Source organism: Opisthocomus hoazin, chromosome 2 (assembly GCF_030867145.1).
Source record: "Opisthocomus hoazin isolate bOpiHoa1 chromosome 2, bOpiHoa1.hap1, whole genome shotgun sequence".
Taxonomy (NCBI): Eukaryota; Metazoa; Chordata; class Aves; order Opisthocomiformes; family Opisthocomidae; genus Opisthocomus; species Opisthocomus hoazin.
In genome coordinates this window covers 53281809-53307323 of record NC_134415.1, presented here as the reverse complement: position 1 = coordinate 53307323, position 25515 = coordinate 53281809, and the positions used below count along the sequence as shown (strand labels likewise).

Here is a 25515-nt window from a genome sequence, read left to right as displayed (position 1 = left end):
CAAAACTAGCATGGGTTTCACACTGAAGGAGGGTTTCCTTTTGTTTGTGGTTTTTTTTTTTCCCAGTCACTTCCACACAAAAAAATAGATATATTTATACCTCCTTGCGACGACGACAACGAAAAAAAAAAAAGCCCAAGAGAACCCTGCCTCTCCCCATCCCCTCGCCCCCTCGCCCCCCCTCCCCAAAAACAAACCACCCCACAAGGCAAACGAAGGGAATCACAGCCCCCCCTGGGCATGGGTGGCTTTGGGCCGGGGGAGTGGGTGACCAACACGCCTGCCTTTGGCGCGGGCCGAGATGCTTGCGAGACACACGGCCGCTGTTTCTCGAACTGATGCAAACATCTGGAGCCAACGGAAAAAAAAAAAAAAATATATATATATATGTATATGTACCGTGCTCGACAGCGTTCATAGTCCACCGCTCTGCTAGGGGCTGCACGATGGTACGGGGGGCTTTTCCCCGTCACAAGGGGAGGTTTTCCTCTTGCCCCTTTTAGGATGAGTTCATGATGGGCCGGGAATACACACCTTGGTAGTAAGAAGTCTCTCCGGCTAAAGGGGAGGACTCTAAGCCGTTTTTGTTCGTTACGGGCCCCATGGCCAGGCTGCCGGGCATCGGCGAGGCATAGCCCGAGTAGTGCATCACCTGCTCGTAGGCCTTCAGGTCCATTTTGTGGTGGTGGTGGTGGTGGTGGTGAGGGTGGTGGTGCTGCTGCTCAGAGGAGGACATCAGGTTGTTGATGGAGAAGGGGTGGTTGAAGGCGTAGTGGTGCTCGGGCTTGAGGTGGGCGTCGTGGGGCAGGCCGGCATGCGGGGGGGCCAGGAGGTGCTGGGCCGGTGAGGCCGCTGGCTCCCCAGGGCTCAGCCCCGGCGTGCCCTTCAGGTCGGCCAGGGCACGCTTGTGGTCCTGGCACGGTGAGGCGCTGGCTGGCGACTCGGCGCCGGCCGAGCCCTCGGAGCCCCCCGAGGAGCTGCCTTCCCCCAGGGGCTGGCTGGGGGGCTGCCCAGGCCCCTTCTTGCTCCCGCCACCCGCCCCGCCACCCGCCCCACCACTGTCCTTGGCGGCCAGCTGCTTCTCGCACTTGAAGCGCTTCTGGCGGCGCAGGTAGCAGCCATTCTCAAACATGTTGCCCGAATCGGGGTGCAGCGTCCAGAAGGAGCCTTTGCCCGGCTTGTCTGGGGAGCGGGGCACCTTGAGGAAGCAGTCGTTGAAGGAGAGTGAGTGGCGGATGCTGTTCTGCCAGCGCTGCTGGTTCTGGCGGTAGAAGGGGAAGAGGTCCATGATCCATTGGTAGATCTCGCTCAGCGTCAGCATCTTGTTGGGCGACTGCTGGATGGCCATGGTGATGAGGGAGATGTAGGAGTAGGGCGGCTTGGCGTGCGTGTAGCTCCGCCGGTAGGTCTTGGGGTCCCGTGAGCGGTTGAGGTTGGACTGCCCGTAGATGGGGCTCATAGAGTTCATGTTGGTGTAGGGAGCCAGAGCGTTCATGGAGCCCGCTTGGCCCCCCATGGGGCTCATGCTGGGGCTCAGGTGGGTGCCCATCCCCGCCACACCGGCTGAGCCCATGCCAGGCATGGCCCCCGCGCCCGGGGACATGCCGGTGAGAGAAGGGCTCATGCCCGTGTTGGCGTAGGACATGTTCATGGAGGTGGCAGCCGTCATGTTGGCCGTGGTGCTCATGGCCGACATGGTCATGTACGTGTTCATGCTGTTCATGCCCAGCCCTGCATTCATGTTGCTCACTGAGGAATAGCTCTGCAGGGGCAAGCGAGAAAGAGAAGGGAGATTTGGGGGGGGATGGGGAGGAGGCAGCTGGGTAGCCGCGGCGGGGACAAGGGCAGTCCGGCGAGTGGGGAGCAGTGGAGGGACCCCCCCACCCAGCCCAGCCCGGACCGCCGCCGGCGAGAGCCTCTGCAGCCCCGGGGCTCGGTGCCCCGCGGAGCGGGAAGGGTTAAATCCCGGGGCGGGGGGCGGCGGCGGCGGTGTTTTTCTCGTTAATGAAAAACAAATACATATATGTACATTTAAAAAGAGACGGGACGGCAGCGGGATCGGTACTGGAAAGGGGAGCTGGAGGAAAAGGGAAGGAACATCCCTCCCCGGAGCGAGAAAAATACCGGGGGGGGGGGGGGGGAGGGTGGTGGAAACCGCGACCCGCCGCCCGGCAGCGCCCGCTGCCCCGCGCCCCCCGGGCCCCCCACCCGCGCCCGCCGCAGCCCTGCCCGCCGCAGGCAGCCGCCGCTGAGCCCCGAGCCGGTGCTCGATGCCAAAGTTAATCTTGTCCCGGGGCTGGCACGGCGCGGAGATCCCGGCCGGGGCCGGGCGGGCGGGGGCGGGGGGCGGCGGAGCCCCGGCTCCTTCCTTACCTCGGGCTCCCCGTAGTAGTTGCTCCAGTCCGTGTGCTCATGGCCTTCCATTTTCACCGCTCCCAGCATACTGGAAGTCGAGTGCATGGCAGTTTAAAATTTAACAGCCACAACAAACGACGACAGAGAGCAACCCAAAAAAAAAAAAAAAAAAAGTCCCCAGCCCTCCCTCCCCTCCGTCGGAGCCTCTGGAGGAGGAGGAAGAGGAGGGAGGGAGGAAAGGGGGGGGAGGAATCGAGCGGCGCTGGGGCTGGGGTTTTTTTTTCGCTGCTGCTCCTTGGGTGGGTTTTCGCAGTGCTTCGCGGCGAAGAGTCGCCCGGAGGCGATGGAGGAGCCGGAGGAGGAGGAGGGAGGAGGGAGGAAGAAGAGGAGGAGGAGGAAGAGGAGGACAAGTGCTGCAGTGACGTGGGTGCCCGAGTGATATAGCACGGAGCGGCCGGGCGAGCCTCCAATCCCCAGGTCCTCGGCTGCCCATTTGAATAATCAGCTCACACCTAGGCGGGCGAGGCTCCTCCGCGGCCCCCCGCGCACCTATCCGCACCCCGCTGCCGAGCACGGGGGGCCCGGCAGAAGCCCGGGGCGTCGGGACGACCCCCCGTACCCGCGTTCCCCCCGACTTTGCGGGGGGGATCTTACGGGAGCCGATTTCCATCACCACCCCCGCCCCGGGCAGCCCCGACGGGAGCCGACTCCCACCCAGCACCCCCGACTGGAGCCGTTCCCGCCTCTCGGCCCCGACGGGAGCTGCCCCCCCACACACACACTCCGCAGCCCCGACGGGAGCTGTTCCCCGCAGCCCCGACGGGCAGCAGCTCCCAGCCCAGCCCCACGCACCTTTTCTCCCCACGGCTGCTCGGCGGAGCCCCCGGCCCCGGGGCTCAGGCCGCCGCCCGCCCGGGCGTGCCCCGGCTCTGCCCCATCGGCGGGTCCGGCAGCCGCCGCTCTGGCTCTTCCCCGGGCTCCGGCTCAGGTACCTACAACAAATTCGTAACTAAAACAAACAGAGAGGGCAGGGGAGGGGAAGGGGGGCGCGGCGGGCGGTGCGGGAGAAGCGGCGGCGGGGGCCCAAGGGCTCCCCCGGCGCCGGGCCGGGCGGGGCGGTGGTCCCGGTGGGCGCCGTCGGGGCAGCGCCGCCACTCCCGTTGCCGAAACGCGCCGGCTGCCTCGGAGGGGGGAAAAGAAGGAAGGAAGGACGGACAGACGGACGACAAATATCACCCGGCTCCAAAACCCACCCGGCTCCGCCGCCCGCCCCATCGGCGCGGCGGGGCACGTCGGCTCCCGGCAGGGTCCAGCCGGCGGAGGGGGACGGAGCGCGGCTTCTGCCGCGGCGGAAGAGAGCGGGGGCTTCCCTCCACCTCCACAGTCCTCCCGGACTGGGGCCGTGCCCCCCCCCCCGCCAGCAGCAGCATCCCCTCCAGCCTCCCCCCCCCTCCCCCGGTGCCGAAGTACGGCGCCCGGCCCTGGCCGCCTCCACCGCGCCCGGGGATTCGTTTCTTTGCTTGTTTCATAGATCCCTACCTATATCTACCCGCCTTCCGAAACACCCGTAAAACGCCGATTGTATTTATTTAAATAAAATAAATCGCAACCGAGAAGGGAGAAAAAAACCCAAAGCCACAAACCACCAAACCATCGATCTGCGAGGTCTGGCGATAGTTTTTAAATATTAACACAAAGCCAACAGAGAGCAGGATTTCACCCGACCGCGCTGGGAGGAACCCCAAACCTCCCGCAGGACTCTTCCCTGCGCTCCCGCACCTCCAGAAGCCATCGCCGAACGAAAACAACCCCACCGCCTCCGGGAGGGCACGCTCCCATCGCGATAGCGGCGGCGACAGTAGCAGTCCGCCTCTCTCCCTCCCACCGCGGCCCTTTCTGCCCTCATTTAGGGGATCTGGGGGTTGATTGGACTACGGCCCGAGGGGGGCTGCCCCCGCTGGGGGGGGGGGGGAGGGGGGTTACCCCCAAAAGCCGGGCGTGCGGCAGTGCCCCGAGCCGGGAAAGGCCCGTCCCGCCGGCTAAAAGCGGTGGAGGGGCGCCCCCTGTCGCCTGCTGTGGGTCTGCAGGGCCGGGGGGGGTGCGGGGGTAGACATTCCGGGGGACCCCCGGGGGCCGCCGTGCCGGTGTTGCACCCCCCGGGGCGGGGGTCTCGCCCCGGCCGGCTCAGGCACGCTCCGTCTCGGCAAGAGCGGAGAGAGGCTTTTCCCCGGGGGATGGGGAGCACCCTGCCGCACCGGGCGTTCAATGGTCACCCCCAAATCACCTGCCCTGGGTCACGGCTGAAAGGGGCTCCTGGGCTAGGTGCACTCCGGGGCTGACAGCACAGCCCAAGACACGACTCTCCGACCTAACGCATCTCCGCAGAGCTTTGTGCTCCTTTGGAGCAGCAGTCAGAAGGCTGAGGAGGGGAGAGCTCAGTAAAATTAGCGACGTGGCGACTGGACATGACAAGCATCATCAATTCAAAGATCCTGTCCGCTCCGCTCCCCGCTCCGCAGCTGACTTCAGCCATTTAGGGAAAGGTGTGGTTGGCTTTAGCATCAATTTTTCCCTCTGAACACAAGGTGTGGGAGGTGAGCGCGTGTTCTCAGCATGGCTGGCTTTGGTACTGAAGTTCCCGGCAAGCTCCACGGGAGGAGGAGGAAGGAGGGCATAAGGAGAATTTCTCCCTGTGATAAACTCACCCACCTTCAGCCTGGAGGCTAATGCCCGCCCGAAGCTCTGCGGGTCCCAGTCTCGCACCGCTCTTTATGAAGTGCTGTTTACCCCTCAGAGCAGTAGGACTTTGAATTTTGTTCCCACCAAAGATGAAGCTGCAGACCACCAAAGGAGCGTTGCTTTCACGAGAGTCCTGTTCATTTGGGGTTTGACCCAAAACGTTGGCTTGAGGCCGCTCCTCAGCTACAGAGGACTTTCCTACTCTTGTTGTTCCAGCCCCAACACTTAAATCCAGTTTTGCCTTCTTGGTCTGCTGTCGCACCCTTCACTGTCTGTCCCACGATCCAAGTCTCTTGCCCTGCCTGGGACGTGAAAGACCTTCCACGCAGTGTGTGTTGCACGTGGAGCAGCTCTCCTCATCCCACACACCCCCTGTGTCACAAGGAACGGTGGTGTCCCTCCTGGTCTGCGTGCCCAGAACATTGTTGGTGTGTGTATCTCAGGGACATGGTGCAAGGGTGAGCTACAGCAACCACGGCCTCGTCCTCAGACAAAGGCTTTGTCTCTGTAACGCAGGGACGCAAACTTTCTGAGCTACGCAAGCATTTGCATTCATAAACGTGGGCCTGCAAAGACGGTGGCTTGTCTGAAGGTGGCTGGATGTGTGACCAACGCAGCAGGCAGCAACGGGGATCTCTGCTTCTGTAAGCACCCCGGGCCCTGCAGCCACCACCTCCTTCTCCCTTCTTTCACAAGGGCAGCCTTCCATGCTGCTAGCCTCAGGAAACCTGCTAAAATTAATGTCTTAAGAGAGCAGAAAAATACATAGTCTTGCCTTATTAGAAACATTTTTAAAAATACCTAGGATGACAAAACCTGAAAATTTTCAGTCGTGTTTTATTTAAACGTACCTGGTTGGGTTACCAAGAAACACACCAGCCATTTAAAAATTATTTATTCTCTTTAATATTTAACCAATATTTATTTTAAATTTAATTTTTAATTTACTTTCTTATTTGCACTAGAAGCCATGACCTGAGGAGCGATCTTTCCCTTCCAAGGGGTAGGAGGCTGGTGGCCGGTGTGAAGCTTTGCCAGGAGCTGGGGCGCTTTTTGGCCATCTTCATCACCTGCAGCAATGACAAAGGCAGCGAGCACTTCCCAGTCCCTCTTTCCAGCGCTCCCAGGGACGGGCACTTGCCCTGTACAGCCGCCCAGGTTGCAATGGCCATTTCATGTAAGGACCACGGCAGTGCAGGGCATTGCTGGGAGGGGAAGGATGCTTCTGAACCGAGATCCACGGTTGGGCTTTGGTGGCAAGTGGGAGAGACCCCAGTCCTGGCGTTTGCCTCCCCTGTGCCCCCCACCCCCCCCATGACCGGGCTGGTCTGTGCAAAAGAGAACAATAATTGGAAAAAAAAAAAAAGAACCCCTTACCTTGTTCTCGACAACAAACAGGGTAATTATCTCCCTTCTACTGATAATTATCATAATTAATCCAATATAATGAACTCTCCCAATTGCACTGCTGTTTCAAAATAAATGGTTGGCTTTTTTTTTTCTTTAATTGAGGAAGGGGCTCTCCTGTGAGATAGAAGCAGTCTTTGCCCCCAGGAAGAGAGGCATTTCAATAACAAGAAGCAAAAGGAGTCCACGCAGCTGCAGACCTTGTTAGAGACAAAAGCAACCAGTCTGCCAGGAAGGGAGGCAGTCCGGCATGCTTGTACAGTGCCACTGCAATTACCATCGGGATTTATTGGGGCCTTCCCCTGGTAAGACTTGAAAATTATGGATGAATCGATGCATGGAAGTACTTGAGGAAGAGGCTGGAGCGGCTGGGTCTGAGCTGGGGAGAGGGAAGGGTGAAGGTGGAGCTGGAGCAGGGGAGCTGCCATCGATGCCCCTGCGCCATGTGCTGCCTGCAGCACTCCCTCTTGCTGGCTTTATTCCCAGTTTGGTCCTTTAGAATCCCTGGAAGGAGCTCTTCGTAAGGTCAAGGGGCTCTGCTAGGCTGGGAGCATCCCCAGGAGCTTCCACTCCGACAAGAACAGACAGCTGGAGGAGAAGGAGGAGGGTGGTGACGAGTCACATTTCTGAACCGGGGAAATAGGCTGGAGAGAGGTTGAGCATCTTCGCCAAAGCCCGCTGGGCAGTCCCATGGCAGAGCTAGCAACAGCCCAGCTCTCCAGCACGGCCTGATCCCAAGGTCGCGTCCAGTATCGGTTTGGTAACGTGCACCAGGGTCCTGCTCCCGAGCACGCCTCCAGAGTTCCCGTAATTTCTGCAGGACATGTCAGGAAACAATATCCTTTGCTCATTCAAGGATTCAGATGGGAACCATTGAAACAAGTGACACTCCATGGTGGGGAGAGTTTCTCCCCCGTTCGCGGAGTTACCTACGCACTAAAACAGGCCGTCGTCAGCTGCAGCACCGCCAGGGAATTACCACAATTACACCGTATAATATTGACTTAACTATTTGAAGAACTCTACAGCCAAGTCTCTGCTAATTAGATTCAACATCTAATGGGGCTTCTTAATTCATGAAAATATTTTCCAAGGCTTTAACAAATCTAACCATGGAAGAGTCAGGAGTATGCAAAAATTTTGTAATTACAATATCTGATCAAGAGCCCAAGGATATCTGTCTTTTCAGTACTGGAATGGTATCCCGCGGTCCCAGGTTCTCAGGGACTCCATCGCAGACAAACTCACTTCATCCGCAAGTGTACCTGAGGATCTGGCCGGTCGGGACATGGCCGTCGTGGCTATTTTTGGCGTATTCAGTCCTCCAGGTGCTATTTTAACATTCCTCCCCACTCTGTAATTATTCAACATGCCAGTGAAGGTAACGAGTTGCTGGAATCAGTGGTTGGCACCACAAGGTAAAATGAAACCCTGGAAGTCGCTGACAAATGTGATGGGGGTGGAAATAAAGTCCCATTATTTTCCCCCATGGGCACAGAGGAGGTCCCCCCGGCTCACCGGCATCGGTGGGATGCTCAGTAAGTGCCGGCACTGGCACCGATGGGGACATCCGGCTCCTAAGAGGCAACTGGGGAACCTAAGAGCATTTACTGATGGCCCCTGGGTGCAACAACAGCCCAAGGCAGGGACCTCGCTGGCGCCCAGCACCCAGCGATGGTGTGATGGGCACCGGTGGGACCAGAGCTGCTGCTGAGCCCTGGCAGGGCTGCCGGGAGCGGGCATCTGCTGCCATGTAGAATGCGGGTACGGGCAAAAGCCCCCTCTGAGGAACCCACCAGCAAAACGGTGCCTTCTGGAAAGGCTCTGAAGCAAAATAAACAGAGTGCATCTGCTGGCTGTTTACTGTGGCCCACGTGATGCCCCGGCGCTGGTTTTCTCCACGAGCGCATTTTGCTGGGTAAACAAGATGCGCAGGCATCTGGAATGATGACTGGGGGAGAAGGCTGGGTGCGAAAAACCTGGAGCTACAGATTCATCCCAGTGCTTGGGGTGTGTGGGGCCGCTCCAGCTCCCCTGCTTTCACATGGCAGAGGGAGAAGGAGGTGCTGAGCAAGATGCTGAGGGAGATACCCAGCAATGCTGACTTTCCGATTCGAAAAAGAAAGGAAGAAAAGAAAGTCTTCCTCACCTCCCAGGACAGACCTGCCATGGATGTTTTCCTTAGCTTGGTCCCCAAAGGCCCTGGCAGGCAGGGGAAGTTTTACCTGGCTGACCAAAGTATTCAGGTTTTGGTTTCATTCAGGGAAAATATTTTTTATGTTTAATTATCAGTTTCTGAAAACTGAAATGTCTTTGGTTTTACAATAAGAAAACAAACAGAAAAATTGAATATAGACACTCCTCCCAAAACCTATGCTTTAAAAACTCGCTGTTATTTCCTAACAAAACCCCTTTCTGCTGGAAACCTTCCAGCCTGGCGTAGTCTGGAGGTGCCTCAGTCTCCACAGAGACTGGAGGAGGAGGAATGCAGTGGCTTTTGCTACTGAGTGGGATAAAGCAGCGCTACTGCAGCCCAAGGTAGTCCAGCGCATCGCCCCAGGTCCAGCCCACCATCCCCATCACCTTAAACAGGGACCCGGTTACCAAAGACTTAAGACATCCCATAAAACCAAAGAGATGTGTCCAGCCAAACCAGTCTCTGGGGCATCCCACTGTGCCTGAGCCCGTCAGTGCCTCATGATGCTCAGCCTGCGGCAGGGATGCAGCTGTGCAGCCTCCAGCTGGAGAATGGAGACGTGGGGACCACAGGGCCTGTACCCATACGGAGCTCCAGATCACTGTGGAGGAACTGCATCTACGAACCCTCAGTCCGTGGATGAAGGGGGTTTGAAGGGGTGCTGTTGTTGGGCTGGTGTTGGAGTATGGGGACGGGACCGTGCACAGACTGCTCGGCTTTCACATTGCAACAGGAGGCTGCTTGCTGAGGAGATCAATCCCTGACAGCTTCGCTGAGGACTCTAACGGACATTTATAGCCTTCTGAGTCATTACCGGCCTTGTTTAAACCAGTTATACCTGGCCAAGACCTTTAAAATAGCTTCATTTATACTGAAAGGCTCCTCTTGCGCGTGGCGGGTATAAATAGCAGGGCGAACCGCTCGGCGAGCGCGGCGGCTCCTCCGAGTTCGGGGAGCAAGGCAGCACGCTTTGCTGGGAGCCCCTGCATCACTCCCCTCTGTGTCCCCCCCCTGCTCCCCCCAGCTGCTGGGGCGGTGCAGGGGGAGCCTGCTGCTCCCAGGGGACCCCTCTCTCCGGGTGCCCCATCCAGAGCCGGCAGCTCGCGGGAACGAGGTGTCCCTGGCAGAACCACCGGCAAAACAGCCGGAACGGAGATTTCTGCTCCGAAAAAACACAGGAGCTTGCCTGGGACTCAAACCCTGTCTGTGAGTCTGCGGTTCCTTGACCACTAATAGCAGCCCAGGATCACCCAATAAATCTGCTCAGGGTCGGCTGTGGGCGCACAAGCCCTTTCCTGTGCGACGGGACGAGGAGCCTGCCCTGGGGCGAGGGGTTGGTGCCACCCCGGTGGGGCGAGCCCGGGTCTGCCAGGACATCTGTGCCCCTGCCGCCTCAAGCTTTGCACAGACAGACTACAGCAGTGTTTTCAGTCTGGGATGGGCACCCCATCCCAGGGGCACCCATCTGCCCCATGGCCAGTGACATCCATCGCTCTAGCTGCCACAGCGTTTTAATTCCACCCTACTCATTTCCAACTGAAAAATTTAATCTCGACCCGTGTTGTTAGGACCCAGGAAAGCTTTGACTACATGACTGGCTTAACTTTTACCAGACAAACGTTCATCTGGCTCAGTAAGCCTTTCCTTCCGCTCAGAAAAAATCTTCCTGATGAAAAAACCCACCTCCACTCGAGGACGAGCATTTGGCACCTGCTCTCGGCCCCGAAAACTCTTGCAATGAGGCTGGTGGGAAATGAGGTGTTTTTAGGAAGAGGCAGCCCGAGAGCTGAGGCTGCCTGTCCCAAGTGGGACGTGCTGACCAAGCTGCAATGCCCATCGGCACGGCTCATCTCCGCCAGGCTTTCTCCCAAGGGCCGGCTCCTGCGTGCTGCTGAGACCCTTTCCTCCCCTAAAACTAAGCCAGTGTTTCCCTCCTGGTAAAAGTCGCATTCCTGTGTCCTTGGGGGAAAGGCACAGAGGCAGCAGAAGCATCCCCACCAGGCACCCGCATCTTAGCCAAGTCCACAGCAGACGATTTTGTTTTGCTCCCTGCGACGGCAGCACGTACTAGGCAGCGGGCTGCTAAGTAAAGTGCATTTAGGCTGCTAAATAAAGTGCATTTCCAAGGGAGAGCCGTTCTGCAGTGGGGATGGAAAAGCTCCGCTGAAGGCGGCGGCTCCAGCTCTCTCCAAACATTTCTCCCCCCCTCTCTCTGATCTTTTTTTTCAGAGGAAACATTGCCCAAATCAACACATGCCCGAGGAATGATTTTACATGGGTCAGACAGCACTTTCTCCTGGAAAAACTTCCAATCAGCTGCATTCACAAGCTGGGTTTATTTTTCACAGTTTTCTGAGTACGTTTTGTTTCAGTGCCAGAGTAAAGACCCGGAGGTACATATTTCAGCCCAACCTGTAACACCATCGTCGTCACTGGATTTCAGTGAGGAGAGGGCTTTGACCTACATTCACAGCGCAGCCTGGGAAGGAGCCGGGGCTTCCCTTAGCCTCCCCGAAGCTGCCATGCTTTGTGATGTGTGGGACCCTGCTTCTCCTCTCCTCCCCTGGGACGCGATGCTGGGCAGAAGGGTTTGAGCATCCCAGGCAGACAGGAAACCATCTGTCCCCCTCCAAGCAGCCACTGGGTGTTTTGCAGCCTCTGAAGCCCCGCTCTAGAGGGGGGACGGCCAGGGTGGAACAAACTTAACCAGAGCTTTTTAAAGCTCTCCCACCTTCGCCTCCTCTCTTCCTCCGGGTAGGTGTCCCGGCAGCGGCAGAACAAGACGGCTACAGAGGGCTGCTGGAAGCCGTCAGTGCAAAATACACTGGGAGGCCTTTTTTTGCTTGGAAAATATTTCCTCGCCGCAGGCTGCGGTGACAGCAAACATTCCTGCCGGGGCTGGCGTGGGGAGGCATCACCCTGCGGCGTGGCTGGGGCGCCCGGGGCTGACTCTGGGGCTGCCACCGCCCGCCGGCCCTTCACCGGGGTGCAGCAGCACCCGCCGGCTTGCAGTCGCTGGCTGCCTCTCCCGGGGGTGCAGAGACTGCCGCAGACAAGTGTCTTCTATGCTTATAGAGTTCGGGTTTGTTTTTTCAAAGGGGAGACGAGGGCAGCTCGCGTGTACCCCCAGCACACAAGGAGAACCCTTGCCTCCTCACACACCCTCGGTTCAAGAAGCTAATGGGTCACACGCAGGGAAAAAGAGAGGCTTGTTAAAAAAAAGACTGAATCCATAGCTGTCAGGGAGTAAAGCCGCCCATTAAAGTCAGGACTGTGGTTGTAAGTCAACAGAGCTGCTGCTATTTCCATCTGCTGCTAGCAGCACCCACTTGGGAGTGGGGCAGAGGTGGCAGCCCCCTGCCCCAGGTGTGTGCCAGGGCATTTCGGCAGCCGTGGGGCCGGCAGCATGTGGCACACGTGTGGGCCGGTGAGCAGACAGCTCCTTGGAGGGTCTGGTAGCATCTGCAAGCCTCCACAGGCAACACCAGCCCTACAGAGGGGAAGCCATGAGTCAGGACCTCAGGGCTGAGCCTAAAGAGACACCTGAGCATCCACAAGTTCTTCTTAATTGTTCTTTTTTTTCATGAATAACCAAATGATTATAGCTTGAAAAAGAGATATCAAAAAAAAACCAACCCCAACCAAAACCAAAAACGACATCTGAGGCATTTGTGGATATTTTCCTCCAAATATTTGCACACGCAAAGCTGCAGGAATGAGTGCAAACTGCCGAATCACTTCGTCCATTTGGGTGAGAGCCAGCCCTGTCCAGCCGCACTGGTTACGGTCCGAAGGGCCGGACGTGCTTGCAGGCAGCAGGAGCGAGCCAGCAGCCTGACTGCTTGGTTTCCCTTCTCTTCCCCAGCTAGGGAGACCCATTCCTTGGGGACATCAATGTCCCGGTCCCACCCAGTCCTCATCCCAGCTGGGAAGCAAGGGCACCGCTTATCTCCAGCAGCAGCCTCCCAGTCTCCGTACCCTGGCCCTTTTCTGCGACTGCAGAGGCCAGCCCTTTTGCCCAGCTAATTCAATCTCTGCACAGGAGACGGAGCTCCCTGAGGTCTCCCAACATGAGTTAAATCCACTCTGGCAGGGACACAGGACCACTACACACCTCATCAGCCACGGCTCTGTATGCAAACAGCCAGGCTTGCCCTTATCTCTGCAGATACCCATCTGTAGATGTGCTGTGTGTACATCCTTATCCACCAGAATTTACTAAATGAAGTACATGGATTACGGTTTATATGGTTTATATATCAAGCTTTATACTCTGGGTATGTTTTTATACACTAAAGCAGTAGGAATGGGTGTCTGGACATGTCACATGTTTATTTTAATATCAAAAGATGCCCCAGAGAACATGTTTGTTCTTTAATCAGAAAACAAAGGTCAGAGAGTGTAGTGATGAGTGAGCAACAAAAAGGCCAGACCACAGAAAGCTGAAAAAGGTAAAAAGGAAAGAAAGAGGCATGATTTCTCCTTAGCTCTAGCTCTTGGGATCTCTCTTGCTCTTGTGCCTGTATAGGGAAGGGAAAGGAGAGAGCCCATGGACCCTCCTGGGCCAGACCTCCTTCTGCCAGTACCCGGGACTGCCGAGGGCTGGTTGTGCTAGTCCCAGCGGGCCCTTGCAGGTGCCTGCGCCCTGGTCCCCGTCCCCACCTCAGCCTGCCCTCACCAACGGGCTCTGCACGCCGTGTCAGAGGGGACCTGGCCTTCGGAGGCATCTGCTTCCCCAGCTCCATCAGCGAAGCTCTGCCCATGTGCAGGGCAGGGTGGTCTGCACTGACACCGTTGCTGATAGCACCCAAACGGCTCTGCTTTGCCCACTCGGGCCTTGTTCCACTGCAAACACGGGTGGGTTTGAGCCATGCCCAGTGCAGGCAGCTGGCTGAAGCCCACTGGCAGCTCCTGCCTTGCAGCTGCCCCATCCGCCCGAGCATCCCCTGCTCTGCCGGGAGGCTTTTGCCCGGCCGGGACCTGCGCAGCCCCTGGCCCCTCCCTGCCCACGCTGCAGAAGGCAGTGCGAGGGTACCAGAGCATCACCACTTTCACCGCAGCACACAGCTTTCACTAATCCCCCCGCTTTCCCCCTCCACTTCCATCACAAAAGACCCACTTACAGGACAGCTTTCCCAACCCACAGCGGCCATTCCCGCCCCCGGCCGGGGCCGCAGCATCCCTGCCCTGCCCTCCCTGCTCCGTGCCTTGCCCCCGGGCTCTTTGGGGTTTTCCCACCGCAAAACGCGGCTTTTTCCCCGCCGGCCGCTCCCCCCAGCCCAGCTGCGCTCTCACCCGGGCGTTTGCAATGGAGGAGCGGCGGGGGTGAGCCCCTCGCTGCCTGCCGGCCCCCCGGGCACCCCCCTCCCGGCACGGCCGGCGGTTTGCAGGCTGAAAAGCCGCCGGCAGCCCTCGCATTAGCACCTCATCAGCTCCCCGGAGATCCCGGCAAACACAGCCCGCCCGGCCGAGGAAATACCGCGGGCCTTGTGATGCAGAGCCCCCGGGGCGGGAGGAGGAGGACGAGGACGAGGACGAGGAGGATGCTGCTTCCTGGCCCCGGAGGCACAGCTGCCTCCAGCCCCGGCATCTCGGGTGGGCAAACAGCAGCTGGGAGGGCAGGGATGCCAGGATGTGGATTCAGGAAGCGCCCCTGCACCCCGCTGCTCCCCGAGCCCCCGCACATAGAGATGCTAATGCGCTCCCCATTATCCCCCTCCCCTGGCTGCACAAGGGGACGCTTCCCCTCCTCTCGCTGTGCCATGGGATTAGGCCCAGAGCGGGGGGCTTCGCCCCTGGCACACACCCGACGGCCTTGGGAGGAAGGTTCCCGGCTGCTGGTGAGGTGGGGGGGGGACAGGATTTATTCTCCGGTGGCAGCTCGCAGCCATGAACGACGCCGTGAAAAACGGCAGCCGCTGGCACATCCTTTGTTCGGGATGCTGCAAAAAGCAGACCCACGGTTGCGGAGGAGATAAAGCAGCATGTCAGCGCTGCAGAGGTCAGGGCTGGAAATTTAGCATGCTGATGCCTCCCCTGCCCGCTTCACGGGGCCAGCAAAGGTAAACAGACGCTCTCAGAGGGAGCTGAGAAAGGTTCAGGAATTGCACACTTTCTGCTCAGGCAGACACATCAGCCAGGGCCCGGGGAAAAATGAAAGGTACCCACAGTTCTCCCCACCGCACCGCTGCTGCTTGTTCTGGTCCTTCAGTCCCCACGAGGATTAAAGCCCTCTGGTCCTTTCAAACCCTTCTGACTCGCCTACACATGTTCTCAAGCCACCTGCAATTGCCTTCAGACTCTCCAGAGGTTACAGTGGTGACATGGCATAGTTTGCCCATGGTAAGCCTTTCTCCTAGCCTTTGGTGACCCTGTGTGTAAAGAAAGGTGTGTGTAAAAGTCTGCCCACGGGCAGGGAGGCAGCAGCACACGTAGCACGGCAGTGCATGGGGCTTTGGTATCACCGCTTGCCAGGCCATCGCCATCCTCAACAACATCTAGCCTGTGTGCTTGCTCACTCCCAATAGCGGGGAGCTTGGTGTGCCAGTGCCTGTCCTGTTTGGAAAAGCAGTCCTTTAGGTTGACAGGAGAGCGGGGGGAGCGCCTTCCAGAGGAAACTGCTGGCCACCCGGAGCAGGATGCTCAGGAAGCACTCTGGTACGGATGGACCCTTGCACGAAGTTCCTCATCAGGGTGGATGGGAGCTGGTCTTCATCTCCCCACAGGGATGCAATTATTATTACTATTGCTTCCTTGCAGAGGTGAAAAGGAGCACTTTCTTTACAAATAAATAGAGGCTTGCTTGCAATCTGAACTTGTCAAGAAGGAGAGATGGTAGACTCAGAAAGGGGAAAATAAACAAATTTGGAAGCAAACTAACTGAGCAATCCCCCACTTATCTCCGAGTCACAAGTCCTGCTTTGCCAGGTGCCAGCCGATAACATCGCTAAGGCAATATAAGGCATACGGCTCCCTGCAGCACTTTAGCTGAGTGATGCAATCAGAAACAATCCTGAACTTGGCTCTTGGCAGATAAAACCTTTTCTTGTCCCTCAGACAGCTGAAATCATCTCCTGCTGCCGCAACTGCCCGAGACTCCGCACTCCACAGCTGGGAAGCTGTTTTCAAAGCTGGGTGCCTCCTGTCGAGAGCGGGCACCCGTTTGGAGAAGAGCTGATTTGGGGAGCCGGCGTGCTGCAGCGAGAGCCTGCAGCCTGTGAGACAGCAGGGATGGGAACGCTGCAGGGATCAGCGCTCTCTCCAGGCTCATGGCTGCCCTGCGCTATCTCTTCCCTCCTCCTAGCAAAGGTGTTGCTTAAATCACGGCACTGACCTCGTCAGAAGGTCTCTGCCCTGCAGGCTTGTGAGATCCAGGGCAAGGCGTGCCCCGAGGGCAGGCTGTGCCTGCGAGGCCCACGCGTGGCTGGTCCTGCTGCCACTCCAGGGGCACCTCAGCTATCTGCCACGTATTGGGGCGATGTGCCCGGCGTGGCAGGCTTGTTCCCATCTGATCCCCCACCACTTCTGGAGCACTTCCACTGTTGCTAGAGCTGCACCCTGCGCTGCTCTGCCTGCAGGCTGCAGCCTCCAGGTTTGTAAAATACATGTTACATCCACACCAAAAGTCCTTTTGACTTCCAAGCTGATGAGCAGACCCCAAACACCATCTCACGTGGGCACCCAGGACTAACAGTCACTCCAAAAAGCACACGGCAAAGCATCATTTTCAAGAAGTTGTTCAGTTTTCACCATGATGCATAAAACACCTGAAAATACACCACAGCTTAGGTGCAGTCACATAACCTGATGTTTCTGTGAACAGACCACTGCTAAGCATCGCATTTTCACCAGCTGCAAGGAGAAGGCTGTCAAGGCTTTGCCACATCCCTCATGCAGATGTGGCCACATGTTCATCAGTCACACCCCTCTCCCTGGCAACACCACGTAGGGATTTGTCCTGGAGAGACCCTCACCAACATCACCATGGTCCCAAAACACAGCAGACACGTTCTGTTTTACGACAGGGAATCCCTTCACGCTGCTCCCGGCACAGGCACTCGCTGACACACAAGGCATTGGCAGGTGAGAGCTCCTCGCAGCCTTGTTTGACTGAAATAATTTTATTTGAATACAATATGCTATTTCAACAATTTTAAGTTGCATGGGGTTATTTAAGATGGATTCAGTTTTAATTTAATCAGTTTAATGGGATTTTATGTTTTTAGATATAGCACCTCCAAATTGTCTGATTAACTTTTCAGAATCAATACGCTTAACAGCAAAGCATACAATTATACAGGCAAATGATCTCCTCCATGGCTTCTGCATGAGCAATCACCCAGCTTCACCCTGGAACATGGGGGTGCAGATGTGCCCCCACCTCCCCTGCTCTGGTTCAGTGTGGTGGCCCGGCCCCCCTCCCGAGCTCACATTCCCCAAGGCAGAGGGTTCCCGGGGCAGCACGGCTGGCAGGATGCGGGAGGAAGGCCACCAGCCAGCCAGGTTTACTTTCACACACCATTTTTTAATTGCAACACGTTAAATACCCAAAGCATCCCTAGAAAAGGTGGGCTGGGACAGCATCTACTGCGCTGCTGCCAGCAAATGGCCCCCGTTTGCCTGGCACTGGCACACAGGGATAGCCCCAAGCTGTCCCATCCCCTCACCTCACCCCTTTGTACCTCCCTGTCTCCCCGTGTGCGGGTGCAGGAGCCAGCCCCATCCAGCCTACCTTGCACCAGTACCACTCCCCACATGGGGCATGGGTCACGTATTGCCTCCAGCTCCCAAATTATTCCACCAGCCTCAAATATCCTCCTTGCTTTTGTCAAGTTGCATAATTTTTGAACTTACATACTTGAAAAATTCTTTTAGAAATGTCAAGGTGACTGGCGTATTAAAAATGAGCCAGAGCAAACAGGAATGACATTATTTTAATTCTTTCGGTGCCAGGTCATTTTCTCTGTAATAACATAGCTTAGATACCAGCCTCCTGCCCCTTGCATCATCCTTCCCGTTACTTTCATGTTTGTTTTTATTTGTTCATCCACTGGATAAACGCAAGGGGAAGAAAGAAAAGCCACTGCTGTTGTGGAAACCCCTTTCACCAGGATTTAGGAGATTCGTTTCCCAAATCCCACTGAAATTTCACAGGACTTGGGCAAATCCAAACTCCCTTGAAATCTCTGACCTAACACAGTAAAATCGCATGTTTTCTTTTAGTATCTGAGTGGTTTTCTTCAGGGAAGCATTCCAAATTTACACACGGGACCATACGTTACTGTAATAATCTGTATTAGTAATACCTGGCGCGTTCCCAGCCACAGGGTACAAGGCGCATTGTGTTGGTTTGTGGATGAAGGAACAGAGGTTCAGGGAAGTCAGGTCCGTCAGCAGGACCAGGACGAGCCGATGCTCAAAATTCTGCCCTTTGCACTGGGCTATGCTCCTCCTGGAGGTGGCCAGCAAAAATACACACCTATATCACTCCGACTGTAGATGGTGCCCTTCCCTAGGGCTGTAAATACCCTGCAATTTGCAGAATATTTATAATTAATGCACCATAGAGTGAAGGAAATCTTGTGATTGCTCAAGGTATGGCAGCGCTGTGATTCATCTGAAGCCATTTGGTTAAAAGAAAAAAAAAACAAGACATTTGCTTTGGCTCACGGGTACCAAGCCTCACAGCAGCTGGCAGCAGGGCAGAGGGGGATGCTCACGGCTCTGCTTTCAGCCACAGGGTTTTACCCCTCTCCTTGCACCACCTCTCTTCAACCACCAGCCCAGCTGCTCTAACTCACTAAACCAGCAGAAGAGACACCTTTTCCCAGGGTCATTTGTTTTCTGTCATATCAGCAAGTTGGCCCGGCTCTTGGAGGTGCATCAGAGGCAGGAGCAGCAGGAGGAGCATGCCACAGGGACCAGAGGGGGACCTTCCCCTACCAAAGGGAGCTCCATCATGTACATTCACCTTCTGCGGCGCAGGTGGCTAAGCCACCAGGCTCGGAAGGGTTTGTGGCTTGGAGATACCACATTGCCAGGCTCAGTAAGGTGAAAAGAGCTGTTTGGAGAGTAACCAGCACTCCCAGCCCCCTGGCAGAGGATGCTCTGCAGGGACAGTGAGAGAGCAGGCACCCCTGGACCACAGCATCCCTGCTTTGGGGATACTGAACGCCATGTAAAATGCTGAATATCAACTAGGGAGGAGAGGGCACCTTCCCTGCCTTCCTGACCGGCACAGGGATGCTGAGAAGCAACTGGGAGAGCTGGTAACATCCGACACTGCCACAGCTGTTTGCTTGAGCAAACAGCAGCGAAGCCTTAAGGCCTCTTTCTGCTCGCCCAGCTGCCAGACCTCGCTCCGACTTCAGGCAGGAAAAAACATTTCCTCAGGTAGGGCATTAACTATGCAATTGAACTAGGGAGTTATTTTTTTTCCTCCAGCTGTGCATACAGTAAGTAAAGCCTGTGAGTCAATGGGCGCTAAGCTTGCACTTCAATGCTAAGCCTGCACCATGGTGGATTTAAGTGTGTTCCCAGGCTCTCCGCAGAGCACGCAACCAGACCCAGGCAGGGGGCTTGCAGATGCACCGTCATTCCACCTCTGCCCCCAGGAAGGCAAGGGGGATCCTCTCTCCAGCCCAATTTGCATCATCTTAAACAATACGGAAGGTTCTTCTCCAGCCCACGCTCCCTAATTCTTCTGCTGGGTAGGACGCAGAGCTGCTGCAAGCCGGGCACAGAAAAGCCAGGTTTAACAGTAGCATTTACACTGCTTGGAGAAAAATCACTCATGAAAAACAGCTGAAACTGTGGCCACCTTGAAAGCAGACAATTAGAAACAGTGCTCAGCAGCACTCGGGGCTAAGCCCGCACTCCAGCACAGTGGGCAATAAACACACTGCTGCGAGGAAAAAAAATTATATATTTTTTCCAGTGTTTGTCCGAGCAAACAGAAGTTATTTGCAAATGGTTTTGAGGTGGTAGCAGCCTTCCTCTGCGAGTGCCAGAGACTTGAGAAAGCACAGGGGGTGTTTCCTTGCCCAGTGCAAACAGGCAGACACGCAGCTGGCCCGTGCTCCGGGCACCCTGGCAAGAGCACGGCAGCCGATCCGGGCCATACCGCCCGTGGGGAAGGATGGGCCAGAGGACAGCCCTTCGGTCTGACCACGCAAAAAAGAAAAAAGAAAAAGGAGCAGCAGTGGGTGGGTGCACAGCCCCAGCTTCCCAGCCAGGGCACTTCTCCGCAGCCAGGAGATGGTTGCAACCCGCAGGCCAGCTGGGGACATTTCACAGCCCGTCCCCGTGGCCAGCAGCCACTGTCCTTGCAGAGCTGGCCCACCCTAATGAAGGGACCACAGGTAGGACCAGATCCTTTCCGCCTCTCTGATTTCCTCCAGCCGGAGCGTGCCTGGGCAGAGTTGCTGCTCCAGGTTTTCTATTTATGGGCTCTATTCATCCCCAGCCGGGTTTCGGCAGTGCTCTGCCATAAAAGTTGCCTGCTTCTCTGTCTTGACAGCCAGGAAACCTCATCCAGGTTGAGGAGACCATAGGAAATGGCAAAGCCTCAGGCTCCAGCTCTCCAAAATAAGGTGCAGCTAAATTAATATGGTGTGAGTAACTGGTGAAGTGATGTCACCTCGGCCTTACAGCAAGCGATGGGGGGGGATAAATGCATCCCTCTGTCCTGGCTTCATCCTCCTCTGCCCAGAAATGCCCTGGCTGGGCTGGAAGCAAGGCACCACAAAAAGCTGCAGCCTGAGACACAGAATGCACACATCCAGGGAAAGGTTGGGAAATATTAAGGGATTTAACACGAAGCTATCATTTTTTCCATTGTGGGAAGGGCAACCCTCCTTCTCTTTCTTTTCTTTTTTGTGCTAAAAAGAGAAACCCTTATGCTACGACCAGGGGCTCTAAGAAACATCCCCATCCTTTGCGATCAGGCACTGAAGAGAATCGTGAGATTCGGTGACCACAAGCACCTTTTCAGTTTCACTTATTTTCAGTGCTTTCCCCTTTCTGTTGGTTTTGTCCATAGCTAAAGGGATAATCTACAAATATAACTCCCGACAAGAAGTACAGTATCCTTTGTACACCAGCATTTGGGTCAAATACTGAAGGCACTGTAGCTTCTGAGCACTCATTAGTCCACTGCATGTCTGTATAGCATAGCTCACTGCAATTTCCATCAGAAATTCGAGCTCACCCGTTACCATGTCTGCATTTAATCTAGCAGGATTTAGACAAATTCCACCACGCTATTTAAATATTAATTAAGATTTCTGACCCGGTGCATCTTGCATATCCTTTCAAACAGCTTTCGTCGCCCAAATTTGGGAGACATTTTTCAAGTAGGTTTACGGCAACCAGGCAGGCACTGCCAGGCAGGGGCTGGCAGGTGCCAGGGGATGAATGGCAGCCTGGCTGCTTTGCCATCCCCCAGACCCCTCCACAGCCAAGGAGCTTGGCAAAGCCCTTGTCACAGGGATCAGACCAGAGCAATGCGTAATTAGCTGAATTACTCCCCTCTCATTCCTCAGCTCCCCAGTTTAAAAGGTTGGTCTGGTCTTAGGTGATCTGGGATTGAAGTGGGTCGTTCCTAGTGCTGGAGCAGAGATAAATCCAGCTCTTTCGTCTTGCTGCTCTGCTGTCTCGCATGGCCAGGCACACGTACCCGCTTAGCCACTCGCTTGCTGGGCGGTTCTTCTTGCTGTAAGTTTGTTAAACACACCTGTAGGCATAAGCCCTGCAAATCCACAGGGTTCAAGGGACATAAGGGTCCCCTCCTGCTCAGTGCCATTCCTCTGCCCCTTCCCTGCTTTGTCATGGTAGTTTCTCTGTAAGCTTTATTCAGCATTAGCAGTTCATGGACCCATGTGAATACTTAAGCCAATAAAGCCAAGGTTTGGGCACACAGAGGGAACTTGTGCACAAAAACCTGCACTTTGCTGCATGCAAATGAAAACCTAGCTCACAGGTAAGAGGGAGGGCCGAACTCAACAGCCCTGAGTGGCTGGGCCTCAGGGAAGGGCAAGAGGGGAAGCAGATGGGAGCATCCCATTGCCTGTGCCCCCCGCAGCCGGTGGTGCCACGTCTCCCAGCCCAGGAGGCGGACGTGAGAGGCATTCGGATGGAGCAGCGGGATGAAAACCTGGGTCATACGGGGCACAGTGAGCCGACCCGGGCCAGCGCTCTCTCCCGAGACATGTCCTGTATACCTTGGCCATGGCCCCAGCCCAAACTGGCGGCCAGACCCACGCCATGTCCCCCCTCCACAATGGCTTGCAAGGGGACAAGTGGGTGCCAGAATGATTGAAGACTGGGGATACCCCTGCAGACCTGGGGTTGTCCCCCATACTGTGAACCCCGTACCAGCAGCTCCCCCATCCCGAGGCTCCCGTGGAGGTGTGAATATTTGGAAGAGCAGACACAGGGGCATTGAGCGGGGCTGTGAAATGCAGCAGTGTCTGCCGCGCTCCCAGCCGGCACCGCCAAGCTGCCAGCGTCCAGAAGCTGCCGGGACCCCAGCCAGAGCAGGAATAAGTAACACCACTGTGGTTCCCCAGACCGTGTAAACAAATACCTGCTCAACCCAGCTCCCCGCCCGAGCTCTGCCGGCTGGCATCAGGGGGACGTGCAGAGCCCCGAGCTCCATCTCTTCCGATGAGCAGAGATAACACCATCTCCTCACCCCCCAGGAAGGAGAAAGGTATTCAGGTACCATCCAGGTATTCTGGGGATAAAACAGCAGCAAAACACCCTGGAAGGTGTCATCAGCCTGCCCGCAAGCAAGGCTGAGAAGCAGGCAGCTCCATCCATCCCTCGCACAGCCCAGGCAGGACCCACGTAGGTAAATGCACTGCATGCTGATGTCCAGAGCAGGGGCCTCCTCGTGCACACAGGAACAGAAGCACCACCAACCTTCCAAGCTTCATCTGGGCTCCCCCTCATTTTTTTGATACTCACTTTATAAATGCACAAACTGCCATAAAGGCCTTTTTCCCTAATTGTACAGGGATGCACACCTTGAGGACTGGATGAAGAGTTAGAGTGTACCATCAGCAAGTTTGCTGATGACACCAAACTGGGAGGTGTGGTGGATACACCAGAAGGCTGTGCTGCCATTCAGTGTGACCTGGACAGGCTGGAAAGTTGGGCAGAGAGGAACCTGATGAGGTTCAACAAGGGCAAGTGCAGGGTTCTGCACCTGGGGAGGAACAACCCCATGCAGCAGTACAGGCTCAGGGCGGACCTGCTGGAGAGCAGCTCTGTGGAGCTGGACCTGGGCATCCTAGTGGACAACAGGTTAACCATGAGCCAGCTGTGTGCCCTGGCTGCCAAGAAGGCCAATGGCATCCTGGGGTGCATTAGGAGGAGTGTGGCCAGCAGGTCAAGGGAGGTTCTCCTTCCCCTCTACACTGCCCTAGTGAGGCCTCATCTGGAGTACTGTGTCCAGTTCTGGGCTCCCCAGTTCAAGAAAGATGAGGAGCTACTGGAGAGAGTCCAGCGGAGGGCTACGAGGATGATGAGGGGACTGGAACATCTCTCCTACGAGGAGAGGCTGAGGGAGCTGGGCTTGTTCAGCCTGAAGAAGAGAAGGCTGAGAGGGGACCTAATAAATGCCTACAAATACCTCAAGGGTGGGTGTCAGGAGGATGGGGCCAAGCTCTTTTCAGTGGTGCCCAGTGACAGGACAAGGGGCATCGGGCACAAACTGAGGCACAGGAAGTTCCGTCTGAACATGAGGAAGAACTTCTTCCCTCTGAGGGTGACGGAGCACTGGAACAGGCTGCCCAGGAAGGTTGTGGAGTCTCCTTCTCTGGAGATATTCAAGACCCGCCTGGATGAGGTCCTGTGCAGCCTGCTGTAGGTGACCCTGCTTCGGCAGGAGGGTTGGACTAGATGACCCACAGAGGTCCCTTCCAACCCCTACCATTCTGTGATTCTGTGACTCTCCCGAACCACTTCTGCAGCAGCAAGGTGGCTTTTAAACTACATGGAGTTTCTTTTTGTTACAGTTTCTTTTGATAAAAATGATTGTTTTCTTGTAAACGGTTTTTCCCCCCATGAGATAGCAAAAACTCCAAAGTTATGAGGGGCAGCAGTTCAAAGTGTCTAAAGATACTATTTTCCGGAAAACAAGGCAGCAGCAGTTGTGCTGAGGATGTCCACAGGGTACTGGCCATTAAATGCACTGGTCAAAAACCTCCAGCCAGTTACATTTGGGCCAGGAAACTGTTCCTAATCAAAGGTGCAGTTTTACCACATCTCCCAGTAACACAGTATTTTAGAAGAGTAAAACAAGCTTTAAAATTGGCCAGTACCTGCTTGTTTGGCATTTTGGAAGGATCCTATCCGGACCCTTCTTAAATAAGTTTTCTTTACTGGAAATTACTTTAAGCTTTGAGATTGCAAGCGATGTTAAAACCCCTAAAGCATAAAAATAACTGGCAATTGCCAAACCCAAAGGCTGGCTGCCTCTCTTCGCCGCCGTGCGCGGTTTCGGTCCTGCAGACCTGCTGGCAAAGCGCACCGGCGGGGCTTCGCATCCACAGCAGCCTTGGCCACGGTGACGGCATATGCGAAGTTTCTCGCCCTTCGAGAGTACCAGGGCTAGAAACACACCTATAACCCCCTCCCCCCCCATATCCCGGCGTAGCCAGCCCGGGGCGGGGCTCGGTTTCCCGGCAGAGCAGACGGGAGAGGGCAGCAGAGATTCACACTTGGGGCTCGGCAGGCAGAAGCGGGCGGGGAAGGGGGGCCGGGTGGGGTAGCTTTGCCGAGTGCTGTGGGTGCGCGGGTAAAGGCGGCTCCGCCACGCACGGCTTGCTCGGCGGCCGTGGGGGCACGGACAGACGGACAGGGTCGCGGAGCCCCGCAGCCGGGTCGCGCGGCGGGCAGCTGCCCCTCAGCACCCGGCGCAGCTGCCAAGAGGGGGCTCGAAGGCGTGGGGCTGCGACCACAGAGCCCTCCCCGGCTCAGAGCGTCCCCAGGAGGCGACGCCAGGCCCGGGGAAGTCCCGAGCTGTCGAACAGCCCCGTCTGAAGCGATGGCAGGCGCTTGGCTCAGGGGGGTTGCTGGAAAGAGGGGAGCAACGGCAAGCAAAATCGCTCCTTTTGCCAAGAGTTGGTGCCAACGAAGGCGTCACCTCCTCCGGGTGTTTGTCACCAGCCCTGGAGACCACGCAAGTGAGTAGCAAAGGTCAGTTAACTGCATAAGCAAAGCCTGACGGCAGAAGCTGGGCAAGGTTTTGGAGCAGCAGCAGCCCATGCACAGCAGGCAGAGGCAGCAGCTTCCCCTACCAGCAATTAAATGTGATAAGAAGCAAGGGCAGCAGTTGCTGCATCTCTCCCCTCACTTCATCAGCCATGTGGCACCACTCAGCACAGTCACAGGGAACACAGCAGGTTTGGGAGAGAAAACACAGAATCATAGCATGGCAGCTAATCAGAGCAGGCAGTGGTGGCCTGTAGGAGACCTGCACTTCCATAACCATCCTGAAAGCATTTTTCTCTTTTCTCTGCCCATGAAATACCACATCAGCAACAAAAGATGTACCACGGCAAGGTGAAACCAGCCTCCCTTGTGCCCTGCACTCTGCAGCTACCATGGAGAAAGGGAAGGCACAGCCTCATCCTTGGTATTTATCAGGCAGAGAGTGGAAAAGCAGCTTTGGGAGACTCTCGGCTCTGCCGAGCAGAGGTATGAAACAAAAGCCAGAGCTGCAGGTGGCAGAAGGCAAAGGGGCTTCATTGCAGTGGCAGCACTGCACCCGTTTGCAAAAGCTGCATCACCAGTATGTCTAAAGCAAAAGG

At 56.2% G+C, this 25515-nt stretch overlaps 1 protein-coding gene across 2 annotated transcripts; it reads right to left on the bottom strand.

Moving 5' to 3' along the window:
* Window positions 1-204: 204 nt before the first annotated feature.
* Window positions 205-3733, bottom strand: FOXA2 (forkhead box A2). 2 transcript variants are annotated; one of them, XM_075446321.1, is made up of 4 exons: window positions 3609-3733; window positions 3208-3347; window positions 2374-2443; window positions 205-1762 (listed from the first exon to the last, which is right to left on the bottom strand). In XM_075446321.1, the coding sequence occupies exons 3-4, from the start codon at window positions 2440-2442 to the stop codon at window positions 500-502; spliced, it is 1332 nt and encodes a 443-aa protein (XP_075302436.1). In that variant the 5' UTR covers window position 2443; window positions 3208-3347; window positions 3609-3733; the 3' UTR covers window positions 205-499. The 2 variants fall into 2 exon arrangements, with proteins under 2 accessions (XP_075302436.1, XP_075302429.1); XM_075446314.1 differs by lacking the exons at window positions 3208-3347; window positions 3609-3733 and having other exon boundaries at window positions 2374-2460.
* Between the last annotated feature and the right edge of the window lie 21782 nt (window positions 3734-25515).